A 17,280-nucleotide genomic window follows, 5' to 3' on the forward strand; every position below is an offset into this window, starting at 1 on the left:
CTAAAGGGGAGGGGTAGACAGACATGGGTGACATCTGTCTGAGATAAAACCAGACAAACACAATGTTTAGTATATTTTTCCCCAACGGCACTAGACCTATGCCTAAAATGGCTCAATTTAAAGTTACAAGAATCCCCTTCTAAACATAGTTATCTTGGGCTAAATGTAATAGCCTGCGAGCTGCCAGAGGTGCAGGACTTTGCGCGAGTCTGCCCGTATCTTTTGAAGCGCCAATCATTAAAAGGCAAACCCAGATTGGTTTTGCCTTTTAAATGATGCAGCTTTAAAAATACTGTCAGACCCACCTTTGGCAACTCGCACTTTGTTACGTTAGGAGCTGGTCAAGATCACGGCGGTCGGGAACCCAGCAGTCAAAATACCGGCGCCGAGATCCCTACACAACTTGGAATGCTGACACTGGCATCCCGACGGCCGGGAACCCGAACGAGCAAGTATCGGGACACCTTCCCATCAGGAATGCGATTGTTGGTATTGACCCAGAATCCCGACCGCCGCCATTCTCTATCCCACCCATTACACTTAGCCTCTTGTGTTGTATGAACCTCTGATGCATGCACAGTGAACCTTCAAAAAGAAATTAAAAGAACCCCCCCCCCCCCAATAAAAAACAGAAATGAGAGATTGTGTAAATTGTAGTAATAAATGCAATTTATTTGAAAGTAACCAATAACACAAATGATTAAAATTTAAACAGGAACTTCATTAATAAGGACTGTGACAAGCAGATATTGAGGACAGATTATTGAAGCTTCAGGTCTCAAAACAAACCATTTGTAGCAACATTAAAAAGAAGTTTATGAGCTGTGAAAGGAAGCCGCATTCTATATCTTACATTAAATATTGGAAACAAATGCTTTTGCTTATAAAAATATGGAAGTTTTCATGAGGTTTAATTTCCATCTTGACACAATTTCACTTTTACAGTTTGTCAGAGATTGATTTTGGTGGATGGAAAAAGATATTAGGCCAAGGTACAACGACTAAACAGTCCTGCTCTTCATAAGTGGTCGCAAAAAAAAAAGACGACGATAAGAATCTGGAACATTCAACTTTTCTTCTCCGACAAACCAAAAACAAGAGTTAGCTTTACTTTTGTGTTGGCAGAAAAATACATTTCACTTTTTTCCTCTCATAATAAAATATGCATTTAAAGGTCTTTAGTAAAAATTTTTATTTGTAAACTGTTGCTGTAAGGACAAAACTTTACACAAATATTGACCCTCCCTGCGGTGCCAGACAGACAAAGGGTCTGAGCACTAGAGGGGTGAAAGTGATTTATTTCTTTTTTTCATCTGGTGAGCTATGAAGACACACAAAAGGCGTGAAAGCTGAAACCACATTGGGTACAGGAGTGGTGGCCAATCAGCACTGCGGTGACCTCTAGGAGAGTAATGAAGGGTTAAAGGTCACTTTCACCATAGAGTGCTGTTGAAAAAGACATGTAGTCCAGTGCCCCTGGGACGGCGTCATGTCCAATGTACGGTGCCATCCTGGCAATGCAATACTCCGCTTGATCTGGGGGAAGTTCCCGACGCAGCTCATCTGCAGTGATGTAATTCTACAAGAAAAAAAAGAAAATTGAGTCGTCAGTTCCAGGAATTTGCCCATTTCCCCCTCTTCAGTTATGGAGACAAACAGAATTTGACGGCATCTAGTCTGCCCATGTACACACACTAGGGTTAATTATTGTTGGGGGCCAATTAACCTACCAGTATAGCACGGGGAGAATATACAAACTCCACACTGTTAGGGCCATGGTGGGAATTGAACCCAGGACCTCAGTGCTGTGAGGCGGTGATGCTAACCATTACACCATCCGTACTGCCTTAGATGCCATAGGACAGACTGGTAATGCTACAGACCTGACAATATCAGTGATCAAACTACTCTTAAGACAATAAAACAAAGCTATGTTGGCCATTTAATCTTTACGCATGTAAATAGATCATTAGACGATGAACCAGTTGTTACAGTATGTACATAGAATTGTACAATCGAGTCAAACAGTTTGATGTTCACCCCCTCCCCCAAGCGTTGAGATAGGGAAGGTATTGTTTCTATTATTTTTTTAAGGAAGCGCAGCAGAGAGAATGGTGTTTTCTGCTTATTCTCCTTCCTTTTCCACCCTCTGCAATGACACAGACCGTAAACTACAGCCTGTAAGTCAGTGCATTTTCCAGGAACCATCAGAACTAGTTCATGGTAATTAGATTTAAAGCACATCATTCTGACACTCTGCAGTTATTACTGCCAGGACCACATAGAGTGGTGCTCAACATAACCAAGGAACTGGCAGGACACGCTGGGATGTGTAGTTCCACAGCAGCTGGGGGACCGCATATTGAATACATCTGCACTATGGTACGGCATTGACAAGAAGAATGGCACCGTCTCATTTATCACTCCTGTAATCACAGGGAACATGTTATTTGCTATGGGGTGTGTGTGTGTGTGTGTGTGTGTGTGTGTGTGTGTGTGTGTGTGTGTGTGTGTGTGTGTGTGTGTGTGTGTGTGTGTGTGTGTGTGTGTTTTAGTCATAGACTGTCAGTGTGAGGAAGTATAGTATTTGGGTTCATTATTACTGGTTTCTGCTAGATAGGAGGGTGTGTTATCTTCCAGCAAATATCATGTAAAAAGACATGTATCTTTCACCAATTACTTTGTATGAAATTGTAGACTAATTATGTGAGAGTCTGAAGTAATGAATAATTAGCTCCGCAGCAGTACAAATACTTTTAGATCAGGGGGTTTTCAACGCCGGTCCTCATGTACCACCAACAGGTCATGTTTTGTGGATTTCCTTAATCACACACTGGTGTGTTACTCTATTTTCCTGGGCCAGTAATTATCCCGCCTGTTTCCACAGACCGAAACCCTCAAAATATGGCCACAGGGCAAACCGGTACCTCTGCAATACCCCAGATATGAGAGATCCTCACAGCCGGGATATTTCTGAACCACTGAAAACATCATGGAAATTCCTACATATCAAATACAAGCCTCTCTAGACACAAGTTGTTTTTGTGAAATGTCACCTCAAGATGTCGCTCTGCTCCTCCTGATCAGATCTGTGATGCACTAATATTGTCCCTTATTTCACTCTCCAAAAACAAACATCAGCTATAGACTGAATTACCAACCAAAAATGGCTGTAGTCAAGGGGTAGTATGAAATTAATGGACAGATAAGAACAACTGGCGGGAAATGGGGTCACACTAGCTTTTGATTGCACATTCTGTCTTACCATAGTGCAGACAAATGAAGATGGAGGTAAGCAGTCAAGACTAAACATTCACCATAACAGTATATTGGAACCAAAAAGACAGAAGAAAGAGTAGGCATCTGACTTGTTATTATGTACACTGTCTATAGACGTTTGCTGTCTCCTTCAATATTAGTAAATTGCCTTATTTATTATTATTTTTTGAATAAACGATTTATTAGGTTTTTACAAATTTTTCCATTGATATATAAAGAACAATATCATAACAATAATATTGGTACATCGGTGCATTGCAACATCATTACATTGGCATTTTCAAGGCATTAAAGTATGAAATCAAAGAGTGACAATCAATGCTAAGTAATGCCTAATAAATTTGGGTAAAGAGTCACGATTTACATAACAATTGTTACATTCAAAAGGATGTTAGAATACAGTACAATAGTCCCGTTATTCAGATCCAGTGTACCAGGTATGAGTGGATAACCTCAAATAAAAGGAAAAAGTTTTTACATAATATGATAAAATAGAGACAAAGGAGTAGAGGGTAAGGAGGGACACAAAACTAAGGGAAGGAGGGAAGAGGTAATAGCAACTCTGAAATATAACAATAAGTTATCATAGCGGATAAGAATTACATTATTTTCTGTCTTAGGTACCAGTCAGTGCCTTCGAATACTCTCTGTAGTTGATCTTGTATATCTTGAGGAAGTCTATTTATATATTCACCCCATTTTTTATAAAACCTCACTACCCCTGTCTCAACTTCTGGAAAAGCAGCACTTCGTTCATAATAAAGCATCTTTAAGATATCTGATTGAAGTTCATGTAGAAAGGGGGGAGATCTAGAAATCCAGTGTTTTAGAATAAGTTTACAGGCAATGGTCAGAATAACTGTTAATATAGGAGACAGTGAGGACTTACCTAAACCTAAATCCCATTCATCAAAATTTAATAACAGGCAGGGAATAGGGGCTTTAGCAAGTCTAAGGGAAAAAAGTTTATTAATATAATCGATAACTTTATCCCAAAATCGTCTTATTTTTCCACATTCCCAGAAGTTATGAAAAAAATCGGCCCTACTAGTAGAGCATTTTGGGCATCTGCCTGTTTCTTCAGCTACCATAAATTTTCTTTGCGCTGGGGAGATGTATGCCCTATGTATAATCCGCAAATATGTTTCCTGCAATGCAGCAGAAGGGATACGTTTTAGGGTGATCTCACAATGCTTTGTCCAAACTGCAGATGACTGAATAGATGGGATGTCTCGAGTCCAGCTCCGAAGGGAGCAAGACCAAGCCGCTACCATAGATGTCTCCAATAAAAATGGATATAAATACCGAATTTTGTATGTTTTGATTTTAATAAAAGCCATGGTATCCAAAATCACATCTCTGGGTTGGGTCACAGCTGGTTTCACAGTTTTCGACTGAGCATAGTGCCTAGCTTGTAGGTACATAAAGAACCACCCCCTCTGAAGACTAAAAGTATCTTCGAGGTAGTCAAAGGTACGTATAGTGCCACCTGGATCAAAGATATCTTTTATCGCTATTATCCCTTTCGCTTTCCAGTTCAAATATAGTGAGTTCTCCAAACCTGGAATAAAATTAGGATTTCCCCAAAAGGTAATGAAAGGGGTGTCAGTATGGTCCCTATGCAAGCGTTTATTGATAGTACACCAGCTTCTATAAACATCTGCAAATAATATATTGGAGAGAATGTGTGCTGGGATCAACGATTTGGGAGAATGTAATAGTGCATTAGAGGAAAAGGGAAAAAAAAGTGCATCCTCCAATGCAGTATTAGTAAATATTGAGGTTTGCCCTAACCAGTCCGATATATACCGAAAATGAGCTGCTTGAGTAAAAGTGGCTACATCTGGCACAGCGAAGCCTCCCTGTGCCTTTGGAAGGGTCAATTTGGAAAAAGCAATGCGCGGTCTCTTACCTTGCCATATAAATTTAGTAAGTTGGGCGTTTAGGATTTTGGTATCTCGTTTTGAAAGACAAAGGGGGAGCATTTGCAGTATATATGAAAGCTTAGGAAACAACACACTTTTTATAACAGCAATTCTGCCGGTTAACGAGAGGGGCAAGTGTATCCAGTGGTCGATTAATTTTGCAATTGAAGTCAGTATTGGTGGGAAATTGATCGTATAAAGTGAGCTAAGAGTAGTCGGAATGAGGATGCCCAGATATTTAAGAGGGGTGCGACAGATAGTAAACCTAGCTAATGTGGGGTGTGAGTGAAAGTAATTAGTTTCTGTCATTATAAGAAGGAGCTGTGATTTCGAATAGTTTACCTTAAAGCCTGAAAACGCACTAAAATTGTCTATTATGGAAGTAATAGCTGTAAGCGACTGCAAAGGCTGAGAAATAAATAGCAGCATATCATCCGCTCAATTTGACTTCAACATCCTTAATTTTAATGCCAGTATACAGGGGATTTGAGCGAAGAGCTACAGCTAATGGTTCTAATGCCATAGCGTAGAGGAGGGGAGAGAGGGGGCAACCTTGTCTTGTGCCCTGTAAAATTGAAAAGGGGTGAGAGAGATAACTATTACTTAAAATTTGCGTAGAGGAGCCCTTATATAATCTTTGTAAAATCATAATAAATTTAGTGGGGGTGCCAAATCTATGAATACAATCAAACAAGTGGTCCCAGGCTACTAAATCAAACGCTTTTTCTGCATCAAGTGATAGAATTGCATTGGGACTTTGGGAGTTAGAGGAGTTAGAGGATTCTAGCCATTGCATAACTGCAAGGACTTTCCGAACATTCCCCACTGAGTGACGACCCATAATAAACCCTGTTTGGTCTTCGTGTATGATATTCGGAAGAATAAGTTTAAGTCTATCAGCTAAAATTTTAGTATATAGTTTATAATCTGTGTTCAGGAGGGAAATTGGGCGATAAGATCCAGGCAAGAGAGGGTCACGACCAGGTTTATGTAGAAGTTTCAACAGGGCGGAATTAAAGTATAGAGGGGGGTCTGATCCTGATATAAGCATATTAAAGAAGACCAGAAGAGCATTTTCTATTTTAGGGCCCAAAATCTTATAGAAGTCATTAGAGATTCCATCTGGACCAGGAGCTTTGTTGGTTTTAAGGTGCTTAATAGCGCGCCTTATTTCCTCAATAGATATAGGTTGTATTAAAGATGAGGCTTGATCTGGGGATATGTGGGTGAGGGTAACCTTGCAGCATTAGTTTCCGATAAGCATTAGTTTCCGATAAGGCATACAACTTCGAGTAGAAGGCGTGCAAGATATTGGAGATATCCTTGCCACCAGAAGTGATATTGCCATTTTCATCCTTAAGAGCCTTAATTGTGCTAGAAGTAAGTTGGCCTCTGAGTAGGTTAGATAAAAGTTTCCCCGACCTATTACCATGTTTATAGAATTTGCAGGCAGAGTTAAAAGAATATTTAGATTCCGCCTGAGACAACATGTTATCAAAAGCTGTCTTTTGTGTCAAATACGCCAATTTATTGGCTGAGGTAGGTGTAGTTTTAAATGTCTGATAGGCTGTAGTGAGGTTGGTTTGCAATTCTACATATGAGGAGCGAAACAATTTGTCTTTATGTGCACAGTAAGAAATAATCTCTCCTCTAAGTACAGGCTTAAAAGCTAGCCAAAAAAGTGCGGGGGAAGAAGAGGCGGTATCCCTATTATCAGATTGATAATTAGCCCATATGGTTTCCAATGCAGCTCTAAACTTTAAGGAGTGAGATAAGTGGGAGGGGAAACGCCATTGTTTAAATGGGCCTTTATCCGTGACCAGGGCAAATCTGATCCAGCACAGAGCGTGATCAGACACACAGATAGGTTCTACATTAGAATCCAGGAGGCGTGTAAATAAATGTTCAGACATAAAAATATAATCTATCCTGGAGAGAGTGTTATGAGCTGCAGATAGACAGGTAAAATCACGCTCCAAAGGATGAGCAGCTCTCCACGCATCTACTAACTGAAGTTGTTGCAGAATATACGGTATGCCTATCTGTGGGACCCGACGTTTGTTGTATGGAGAAGAGGAAGCATCCATCAGCGGGGATGCTACTATATTTAAATCTCCCCCAAAGAGAATAGGGACAGTACCATAAGCGTATAATTTTGTTACAATTTTCATAAAAAAAACCTTAGAATATACATTTGGGGCGTACACATTACATAGTATGTATCTAGATTGGTCAATTGACACCTCAGCGATTATATAGCGACCCTGAGGGTCAATTAATGAGGAGTGTACAACGGTTACTAATGATGCCCTCACTAGTATTGCCACTCCTCTGGCCTTAGAGGTGAATGGGGCAGATAGAAGGACTTTCCAACGTAGTGCGTTCAATTTTAGCATTTCAGGGGGTAGCAAATGAGTTTCTTGCAAATATGCTATATCAATTTTTGTTCTATTGAGGTATATTAATATCTTCTTCCTCTTAACTGGAGAATGAAAGCCACCGACGTTAAGAGAACCCAATGTAAGACTAGCCATATATGGAGTAGTAGAAAGGTATGTATGTAAAATATACTCCCAACTTACTTATTGAAATCCTCTCACATGATGATAAGATAAGAAATATAGTCAAATCGGAGTTGTAAAAGGGAAGAGGGGGGGTGGGAAGAAACAACTGGGGGAACAAACATAGTGAATAAATTCCGCTAAGGAAGTATATTCCTATGTTACGCACACATGCTAGGTGTGCTTCCGGGTTGAAATCTTCCCGCGTCACACTAGTACGCGGGTAAACTCTAACGAGCATAAAGCATAACAAGATAGGTGCTCTTAACCTCCATAGTAAAAAACATAGTGATTCATGTATTTGTATATATGAGGGTTAGGCACAGAGCCATTATTGATCAAAAGTAAAGCATTGGTCAGAGGGGATACAGAAGGGTCACATGGATAAGCATTGCCTAAAATATCATATGAAGTTCTATACCCTTAATCGTCATTTCTATAAAACTATCTCTGGCCAAATGCATTCTGAACAGTGATTGCAAAAAGACAAGCATGTAATTTTTAAACCAAAAGGAGCAATGAGACTTTGGATATGATCTAAGCCAGCGGAGGGGGACAATCTAGTAACAATAACCAGAGATTAAATAGGAAGAGGAAAAAAAAAAAAAAAAAAAAAAAAAGAAAGGCAAATGTATTGTTAGCTAGGAGACTGCAAGGCAGTCACTAAGTATCAGCCGAGGCTGTAACTATGCATATACAAAGGACATTGTCAGACTGCACGTGGATATCTCTTTAGGGATATATAAGACTATTGAATCTCACATCTCAGGGCACATTATAGATCAGCTGGGTCTCCAGAGGGGCTGTAATCTGACTGAGTAAGTTCACGTAGGTATCCCTCCGCATCCCCGACTGTGGAGAAATCTTTAAATGCATTGCCTTCAAAGAGACGGAGACGTGCTGGAAATAACAAGGCAAATTTCCTTTTGTCTTTCACCAGTTTAGTACAAAGAGGTGCAAATTCTTTTCTTGCTCTCATTACTTCAGAAGAATAGTCCTGAAAAATAAACAATCGGGAGCCCATCCACTTAAGATCTCTGTTGTGCCTTGACGCTGCCCAGATAGCCTCCTTGTGTACAAAACTAAGAGTTTTGAAAATGACGACACGGGGTCTGCTGTCTGTGCCGGACCGCGGGGGACCCAAGCGGTGCGCTCGCTCTATTACCAAGCCCGTGCAATCCTCTCCAATATCCAGTAGATCAGGCAAGGTAGATTGTAAAAAGGTAAACAGTTCAGGTCCTTTAAGCGATTCAGGTAACCCCACGACACGTAAATTGCATTGACGTGACCTATTTTCAAGGGCGTCGACTTTTGTTTGTAGCTGATAATGGGATTTCTGAAGTTGTTCATATTGTATTTTGAGCTCAGTTACTTCTTGGAAATTTTCCCCAATCCGTTGTTCATTATTTACCACTGTTCTAGAAAGCTGCTTCACCTGTGATTTCATATCACATATGGCTTGTTGCAGTTTGGCTGAATGTGCGTCCATAATTGGTCCCATAGCTACCTGTACTGCCTTTACAACATCTGTGTATGTAACAGGGCTATCAGAGGCAGGTACAGGGATGTCTGGGGTGGGTTGTGGAGGGTGCGAGGCATGCTGTGAGTGTGTATCAATGCTAGCAGCATGTGTCCCCACCTGAGAATCAGACGCGGCGGCCATCTTGGATTCCGGCTGCCGACGTTCAGACTTTGATTTGTGCACTTTGGGGGGCATAGATGCGGATAGAAATCTATCCATGTGGTGCCCCACACTTTCTCCTTCAGCTCACTGCAAAAACCGCCGCTGTCCACGGCAGAATGGAGGCTCTGTGCGGCCCGTTATTCGGAGGTGCGGGAGAGCTGTAAAGATCAGCGTCTCCTCATGCAGGCACCGGAACCGGAAGTCAAATTGCCTTATTATATTTTTGAAATTACAGGGAGATGTATTAAGCCTTGGATAGTGGAGAGACACAAAGTACCAGCCAATCAGCTCCCATTTTACTGGCTGTGGGGGTTATTCAGGTCGCATCACTAAGGTCCCATCCTGCGTGTATGCACCCGGCCAATGTGATTGGATCACAGTGGCTGCGAATGCCTCTACCTGATAAGACAGGCAGAGGCGTTCACGGGGCGGGCGGGGACGGACTGTTACAGGAGCAGCGTAGGGAGAACGGGGGCGTGGTGGTGGATTTTCGGAGCGGCTGCATGACAACACACGCAGCTACTTAGATGGGAACAATGGCGGTGGACCGTCTGCATACACTGGGCAGGCCATTCAGCAAAGAAAGGATTGCAGATTCTGGTTTTGAGCCGATTCTGCAATCCTTACTGAATAACCCCCTTAGTACATATCCTCCGAAATCTCAGGAGGCTGAATATTCTGGTTCCTGGTGTAACTTTGAACATACAGATTGTGTCCTCTTACATCCTTGCTGCAGTCACACTAAACAGGCCTTCAAGTCACGGCATGTCGGTAGCACCAAACATTTTATTGCATTTTTCCTCGCAAAGTAATGCAATAGGACGCACAAGGAGATCCTGCTGGTTAAAATGATATGTGGCATGCCTATAATCCGTGTGTAATTGCGGCTGTATCTGCATCCAAAATGCCACGTTAGTGTTTTCCAGGAAAACACTGTAGCATAGCATGTTGTATGCAAATACAGTCACAGTGCATAGCATGTTGTATGCAAATACAGTCACAGTCAATCACAGAATACAGGCATGATGAACATCATTTCAGTCAGTAGAAGCTGCTTCTGTGTGCTTTTGCATTACTTTGCGAAGCAGCAGCATTTTCGTGGGGAAAAAAACCTCAAAAAAAAAAAAAAAGATGCTTGGCGCTAGAGTCACACTGCTCCGTGTGATAAAAGTCACATAACGTGCGAGTGCAAAGACGTAAGAGGACACATCAGTACCTTCTCTAAACACCAGCAACGCCACCGCCGCTCGCACCCCTCACAAGCCCAAATCCTGAATTCACACAAAACTGCTCGAATCCCTATGGGGTGTGAGCAGTTTTGTAAGAGATCAGCTGCCGATGCTCTGATTCGGCCAGGCAAAGACATCTGCAGGTAACGGATTCCTCCGCCCAAGGCTCGAATATTTGTTTAATTCTATGTACAGTGTGATATGGATTCAGCGTATTGAGAGATTAAATATAGCTTTAAAGCAAATGCCACTGTGGAACATAATTTAGGCACTGTATATGCCCCATGCTGAGGAGGGTGACACCTTGCATTACATACTGATAAGCATCTGCTGCCTCCTACTGTCTGCTGAGGAGGGCGACACCTTGCACGCTCTAGTGACAATCAGCATGTGCTGCCTCCTACTGTCTGCTGAAGAGGGAGACACCTTGCACGCTCTAGTGACAATCAGCATGTGCTGCCTCCTACTGTCTGCTGAAGAGGGCGACACCTTGCACGCTCCAGTGACAATCAGCATGTGCTGCCTCCTACTGTCTGCTGAGGAGGGCGACACCTTGCACGCTCTAGTGACAATCAGCATGTGCTGCCTCCTACTGTCTGCTGAAGAGGGCGACACCTTGCACGCTCTAGTGACAATCAGCATGTGCTGCCTCCTACTGTCTGCTGAAGAGGGCGACACCTTGCACGCTCTAGTGACAATCAGCATGTGCTGCCTCCTACTGTCTGCTGAAGAGGGCGACACCTTGCACGCTCTAGTGACAATCAGCATGTGCTGCCTCCTACTGTCTGCTGAAGAGGGCGACACCTTGCACGCTCCAGTGACAATCAGCATGTGCTGCCTCCTACTGTCTGCTGAAGAGGGCGACACCTTGCACGTTCTAGTGACAATCAGCATGTGCCGCCTTCTACTGTCTGCTGAAGAGGGCGACACCTTGCACGTTCTAGTGACAATCAGCATGTGCTGCCTCCTACTGTCTGCTGAAGAGGGCGACACCTTGCACGCTCTAGTGACAATCAGCATGTGCTGCCTCCTACTGTCTGCTGAGGAGGGCGACACCTTACACGCTATAGTGACAATCAGCATGTGCTGCCTCCTACTGTCTGCTGAAGAGGGCGACACCTTGCACGCTCTAGTGACAATCAGCATGTGCTGCCTCCTACTGTCTGCTGAGGAGGGCGACACCTTGCACGCTCTAGTGACAATCAGCATGTGCTGCCTCCTACTGTCTGCTGAAGAGGGCGACACCTTGCACGTTCTAGTGACAATCAGCATGTGCTGCCTCCTACTGTCTGCTGAAGAGGGCGACACCTTGCACGTTCTAGTGACAATCAGCATGTGCTGCCTCCTACTGTCTGCTGAAGAGGGCGACACCTTGCACGTTCTAGTGACAATCAGCATGTGCTGCCTCCTACTGTCTGCTGAAGAGGGCGACACCTTGCACGTTCTAGTGACAATCAGCATGTGCTGCCTCCTACTGTCTGCTGAAGAGGGCGACACCTTGCACACTCTAGTGACAATCAGCATGTGCTGTCTCCTACTGTCTGCTGAAGAGGGCGACACCTTGCACGCTCTAGTGACAATCAGCATGTGCTGCCTCCTACTGTCTGCTGAAGAGGGCGACACCTTGCACGCTCTAGTGACAATCAGCATGTGCTGCCTCCTACTGGCAGTTACCAGCATCACATCAGTGACTTCTTGCATTCTACAGTACTGGTGGGGAAGTGGGTGCTGCAGCCCTTACAGCATGTGTGCTAGAAAGAAAAGCTTGGAACAGTGACTTCCCTACCAGCTGATCTCCGAGTGATTTCCCAAGCATGGCCAACTTGTATATTACAGAAAACATACTACGTAATTCATTATCTTTAGCTCTATAGGGGGTGCTCACTAGTCTACTAACCCCAGCCCCAAACTACATTGTATATTTGCATAAAGAAACATATAAATAAAGCTTATACTTTCAAACTTGCAGGTTTAAAGTTAGCAGAAGAGAATGATACATAGATATATATTATTTAATGAATAATAGCAACAAGAGGAGTATGTACAAACCTTATCCCCAGCAAGAACCTTAAAGGAGGCCATAACTTGGTCAGCAGTGTCCGTGTCTGCAGTTTCACGAGACATGAAGTCAATGAAAGCTTGAAATGTAACCACTCCAAGTCTGTTTGGATCCACGATAGTCATTATACGGACAAACTCTGCTTCACCCTAGCAAGGAAAACATTGAGGAATCTTTAATTACTGTAGTTTAACGATCGTGGTTTGTGTACAGTCATACTGTAAACCTGAGAATGATCATGTAGTACTGTTTATACAGGGGTTGATCTACATTTGGGTCCATGTTTATCTTGACCTTTAATAGGATTAACGGAGACTGGGCAGTTGGACTTAATCCCCTGCTGTAATGACTTAATCCCCTGCTGTATTGTTCTCTGTATTGTATTGCAGCTGAGAACAATAGATGAAAGGTTTATGTTAATAAACCATGTTGTGCCTAGGCGCAGCAAACTAGTCAAGATAACCGTGGATCCATCTGTACCTGCCAGCTTTAAAATAGATGACTGAATTTGATAAGAATAAGCCCTAAAACACCTGTATAATGGAGCATTCTGTAGCACACTGATCAGCGCATAGGTGGGAGAACGTGCCACAATGTACATTAGCTATAGTTCCCATCCTTAGTTCAGAACGCCAGCTCCTTACAAGCTATTTCGGGTTGATCCATATCAATTACAGTAAACAGCTTTAACTTCAGTTGCTTTAAATGAAGCCAATTCTTACAATGAGAAGTACTAGAGCAATATCTAGTGATAGAACATAAACAGCAACACTGAAGGAATATAGACACTTCAAGAAGCAACATTTACATGGCAGGCCTCTAATACCCCTTTTCCACCAAAATCCCGGGTCTTAGCTGGGATTTTTTTACCCGGCTTTTAACCCATTTCCACTGCATGATCGTCCCGGGTTTTTCCCGGGTCACCTCAGTTTCCACTGAACCCAGGTAAGCCCAGCAAAATCTGTGGATGTCAATAAAAATGGCCTTTATTCAGGCCCACAAAGATGAGGTCACAGAAAAGGGAACAAAAGGGAGGGGTGGGGAATGTGTCAAGCATTCAGCGCCCACTTCCCTTCCAGGCCCACTCTGTGCCCAGTCTCTGTACGCCCAGCTCTCCTTCCAGCCGGTGTGCGCATACAAACAGCCTCATCCAGCGTGTGGACGTGTCTCCTCTAGTCTCTGGGTGATTACGTCATTTCACTGAGCTGCGTTCCGGGTAGACACGGCAATTACCCAGGTTTTTTAGGCAGTGGTAAAGGGGTATTAGTCTATGCTTTAAAACATGCATTTCCAGATATGGTCATCCAGAAAAATGACTTGTTATTATAATGTACATTAGAATATTATAAGGTAGCTGTACCCAAGAAAAAAAACACCTGATGCAAATAGTACAAGCAAGGAAACACTGGGGCCTTATGCAAACTGGTGCACAGTCAACTGTACAAAAAGGTCTTGTGACACGCAGCAACCAATCAAGACACTTGCTTGCAATTTCTAAAGTTTACAGATGTGCCCACTTACATCTAGCCTCCCCTTTGCATGGAGTGACTTGGTAGCGCCAAGCGTCTTTTCGTGCAACTTTTTTCATTAAATTGCATCTTATTCATGAAACGATGTGAACAGGACGAACAAGTAGCTTATGCTGATTAAAATAATATGTGGCACGGCTATATTCTGTGTGCGACCGTGGCTGCATCTGCATACGAAATACTATGCTACAGTGTTTTCCTACCAAACACTGTAACGTTGCATTTTGTATGAAGTTACAGTCACACACGACAACACAGCCATGTTGCATATCATTTCAATCAGCATAAGCTGCTCGTACGTCCTGTTCACACAGCAATGCGAATATGATGCATTTGCGGCAAAAATGCAGGAATTGGACAGGACCTGTCAGCTCACTTATGCCACAGGTATCTCCCGCTACGTGGTGTATTGAGGCAAGATATATGAGGTCCCATCTGTAAATATAGTAAATGATCAGTTGCATAGTTGGATGTGCACCACTAGTGTTCTGCATTATCTTGGATCCTATAGAGGACATACAGTACTAAGTAGCCCAGGCATTATTTGCTTTACACCGCTTGTGGGCTACCTTCCCTATTGTGTTTAGACATTTATGTCATCACGTGGTGAAATGGGATATAGCAGCCACATGGAGACAACCAATTTCACAAGACACTGGCTTTTATAACAACCTCACAATTGATGCAGCACAAAACACATTGCATGAACACGTCTAATAGTAATATGGTATTACTGTATACGTTAGCTTAATATTTGAAATGAAGGCTTTTGCTATTATATTCTTTGTGCAGGAAATGAATCACAACTTGGCCCATAAACTCGACCAATGTAAACATAGGCCCAGATTCATCAAGCCTTGGAGAGTGATAAATAGCACAGTGATTAAAGTACCAACCAACCAGCCAGCTCCTAACTGTCATTTTTCAAACACAGCCTGTAACATGGCAGTTAGGAGCTGGTTGACTGGGCCTTACTGATTTAAGGAATCAGTTACAAATGATGGCCACAATGTTGTTGCGCCAGTAGCATACATAGTAACATAGTATCTAAGGTTGAAAAAAGACAATTGTCTATCCAGTTCAACCTATTTGTGGTCTCCTATGCACGATTATTTTGTATAAAATTTTGACTGATGTTGATGACTGCCGTTACGTTTTACCCCTCTTTTTTATAATAACCATAGTGCGTGACTATGCCCCGTAACCCTGGATATCTTTATCCATTAGGAATTTATCTAACCCATTCTTAAAGGTGTTGACTGAGTCGGCCATTACAACTCCCTCAGGCAGGGAATTCCAAACACGCATCGTCCTTACCGAAAAAAAAGCCTTTACGCCGTATTGTGCGGAATCTCCTCTCCTCTAACCTGAGCGAGTGTCCACGTGTTCTCTGTGTTGATCTAACCAAAAACAGGTCCTGCGCAAGATCTGTATATTGTCCCCTTATATATTTGTAAATGTTGATCATGTCCTCTTAATCTCCTCTTTTCCAGTGTAAACATGCCTAGTCTTGCAAGCCTTTCCTGGTATTCCAGCGTCTCCATACCCTTAATTAATTTGGTCGCCCGCCTTTGAACCTTTTCTAGCTCCAGGATATCCTTTTTGTAGTAAGGTGCCCAGAATTGTACACAGTATTCAAGGTGTGGCCTCACAAGTGATTTATATAACGGGAATATAATACTCTCGTCCCTAGCATCAATTCCCCCGTTTTATGCATGCTAATATCTTATTAGCCTTCTTTGCTGCAGTCCTACTTTGGGTACTACTGCTTAGTTTGCTATCTATGATGACACCCAAGTCCTTTTCCAGTACAGAATCCCCTAATTTTACCCCATTTAGTAGGTAGGTGTTATTTTTGTTCTTGTTACCACAGTGCATCACCTTACACTTGTCTGTATTTAAGCGCATTCTCCATTTCGCTGCCCAAGCTTCTAATTTAACTAAGTCGTTCTGAAGCGACTCAGCATCCCCCTCCGCATTTATAACTTTACACAATTTGGTATCATCTGCAAAAATTGACACCATGCTCTCTAGACGACCTGTTAGGTCGTTAATGAAAATATTGAACAATAGTGGTCCTAATACCGAGCCTTGCGGCACACCACTTAGCACTTCAGTCCAAGTTGAAAAAGATCAATTAACCACAACGCACTGCTCCCTATTTTCTAACCAGTTTTTGACCCAAGTGCATATTGTGCTTCCTAGCCCTGATTCTTGTAGCTTGTAGATAAGTCTCAAGTGTGGTACAGTGTCGAATGCTTTGGCAAAATCTAATAGATTACATCCACCTCTTTACCCTGATCTAGGTTTGCGCTTACTGTTTCATAAAAGCCAAGTAAGTTGGTTTGACAGGATCTGTCCTTCATAAACCCATGTTGATTCCTTTTATGACCTTATTGACTTCAAGGAACTTCTGAATACTATCTCTTAGAATACCTTCCAATACTTTCCCCACTATAGATATAAGACTAACTGGTCTATAATTACCTGGTCCAGCTTTACTTCCCTTTTTGAATATAGGCACTACTTCCGCTATACGCCAGTCTTTGGGAACCATACCTGATATTACTGAATCCTTAAAGATCAAAAATAGCGGTTTTGCAAGTTCAGAGTGAAGCTCCATTAGAACCCTTGGGTGAATACCATCGGGACCTGGGGATTTATTCATCTTTAAATGTTTTAATCGGTCACAGACTTCTTCCTCGCTTAAATAAGTACCTATCAGTGGGATATTCTCATTATTGAGATTATGTGTTAGTCCCTGAATTGGGTCCTCTCTAGCAAATACTGTTGAAAAAAACTCATTTAGTGTATCTGCTATGTCATTATCATTTTTGCTTAAGACTCCCAACTTGTCTTTTAAAGGGCCTATACTCTCCTTCTTTAATCTCTTGCTATTAATGTATTTAAATATTTTTTTGAGATTCGCTTTGCTTTCCTTTGCTACTAGTTTTTCAGTTTCTACTTTAGCCGCTCTTATTTCCTTTTTGCAAATTTTGTTACATTCCTTATAG

At 42.4% G+C, this 17,280-nt stretch overlaps 1 protein-coding gene across 5 annotated transcripts in view; it reads right to left on the reverse strand.

The window, feature by feature from the left end:
* Window positions 1–642: 642 nt before the first annotated feature.
* ACTN1 (actinin alpha 1) overlaps window positions 643–17,280 on the reverse strand; it is a 95,387-nt gene continuing 78,749 nt past the window's right edge. For all 5 annotated transcript variants that reach the window (XM_063948005.1, XM_063948004.1, XM_063948002.1 and 2 more), the window contains 2 exons: window positions 12,728–12,886; window positions 643–1,579 (listed from right to left, as the gene is read on the reverse strand). In XM_063948005.1, coding sequence (XP_063804075.1) covers window positions 1,421–1,579; window positions 12,728–12,886 — 318 coding nt within the window. In that variant the 3' untranslated portion in view covers window positions 643–1,420. The remainder of the gene's footprint in view (window positions 1,580–12,727; window positions 12,887–17,280) is intronic.

Source organism: Pseudophryne corroboree, chromosome 12, assembly GCF_028390025.1.
Source record: "Pseudophryne corroboree isolate aPseCor3 chromosome 12, aPseCor3.hap2, whole genome shotgun sequence".
Classification (NCBI taxonomy): domain Eukaryota; kingdom Metazoa; phylum Chordata; class Amphibia; order Anura; family Myobatrachidae; genus Pseudophryne; species Pseudophryne corroboree.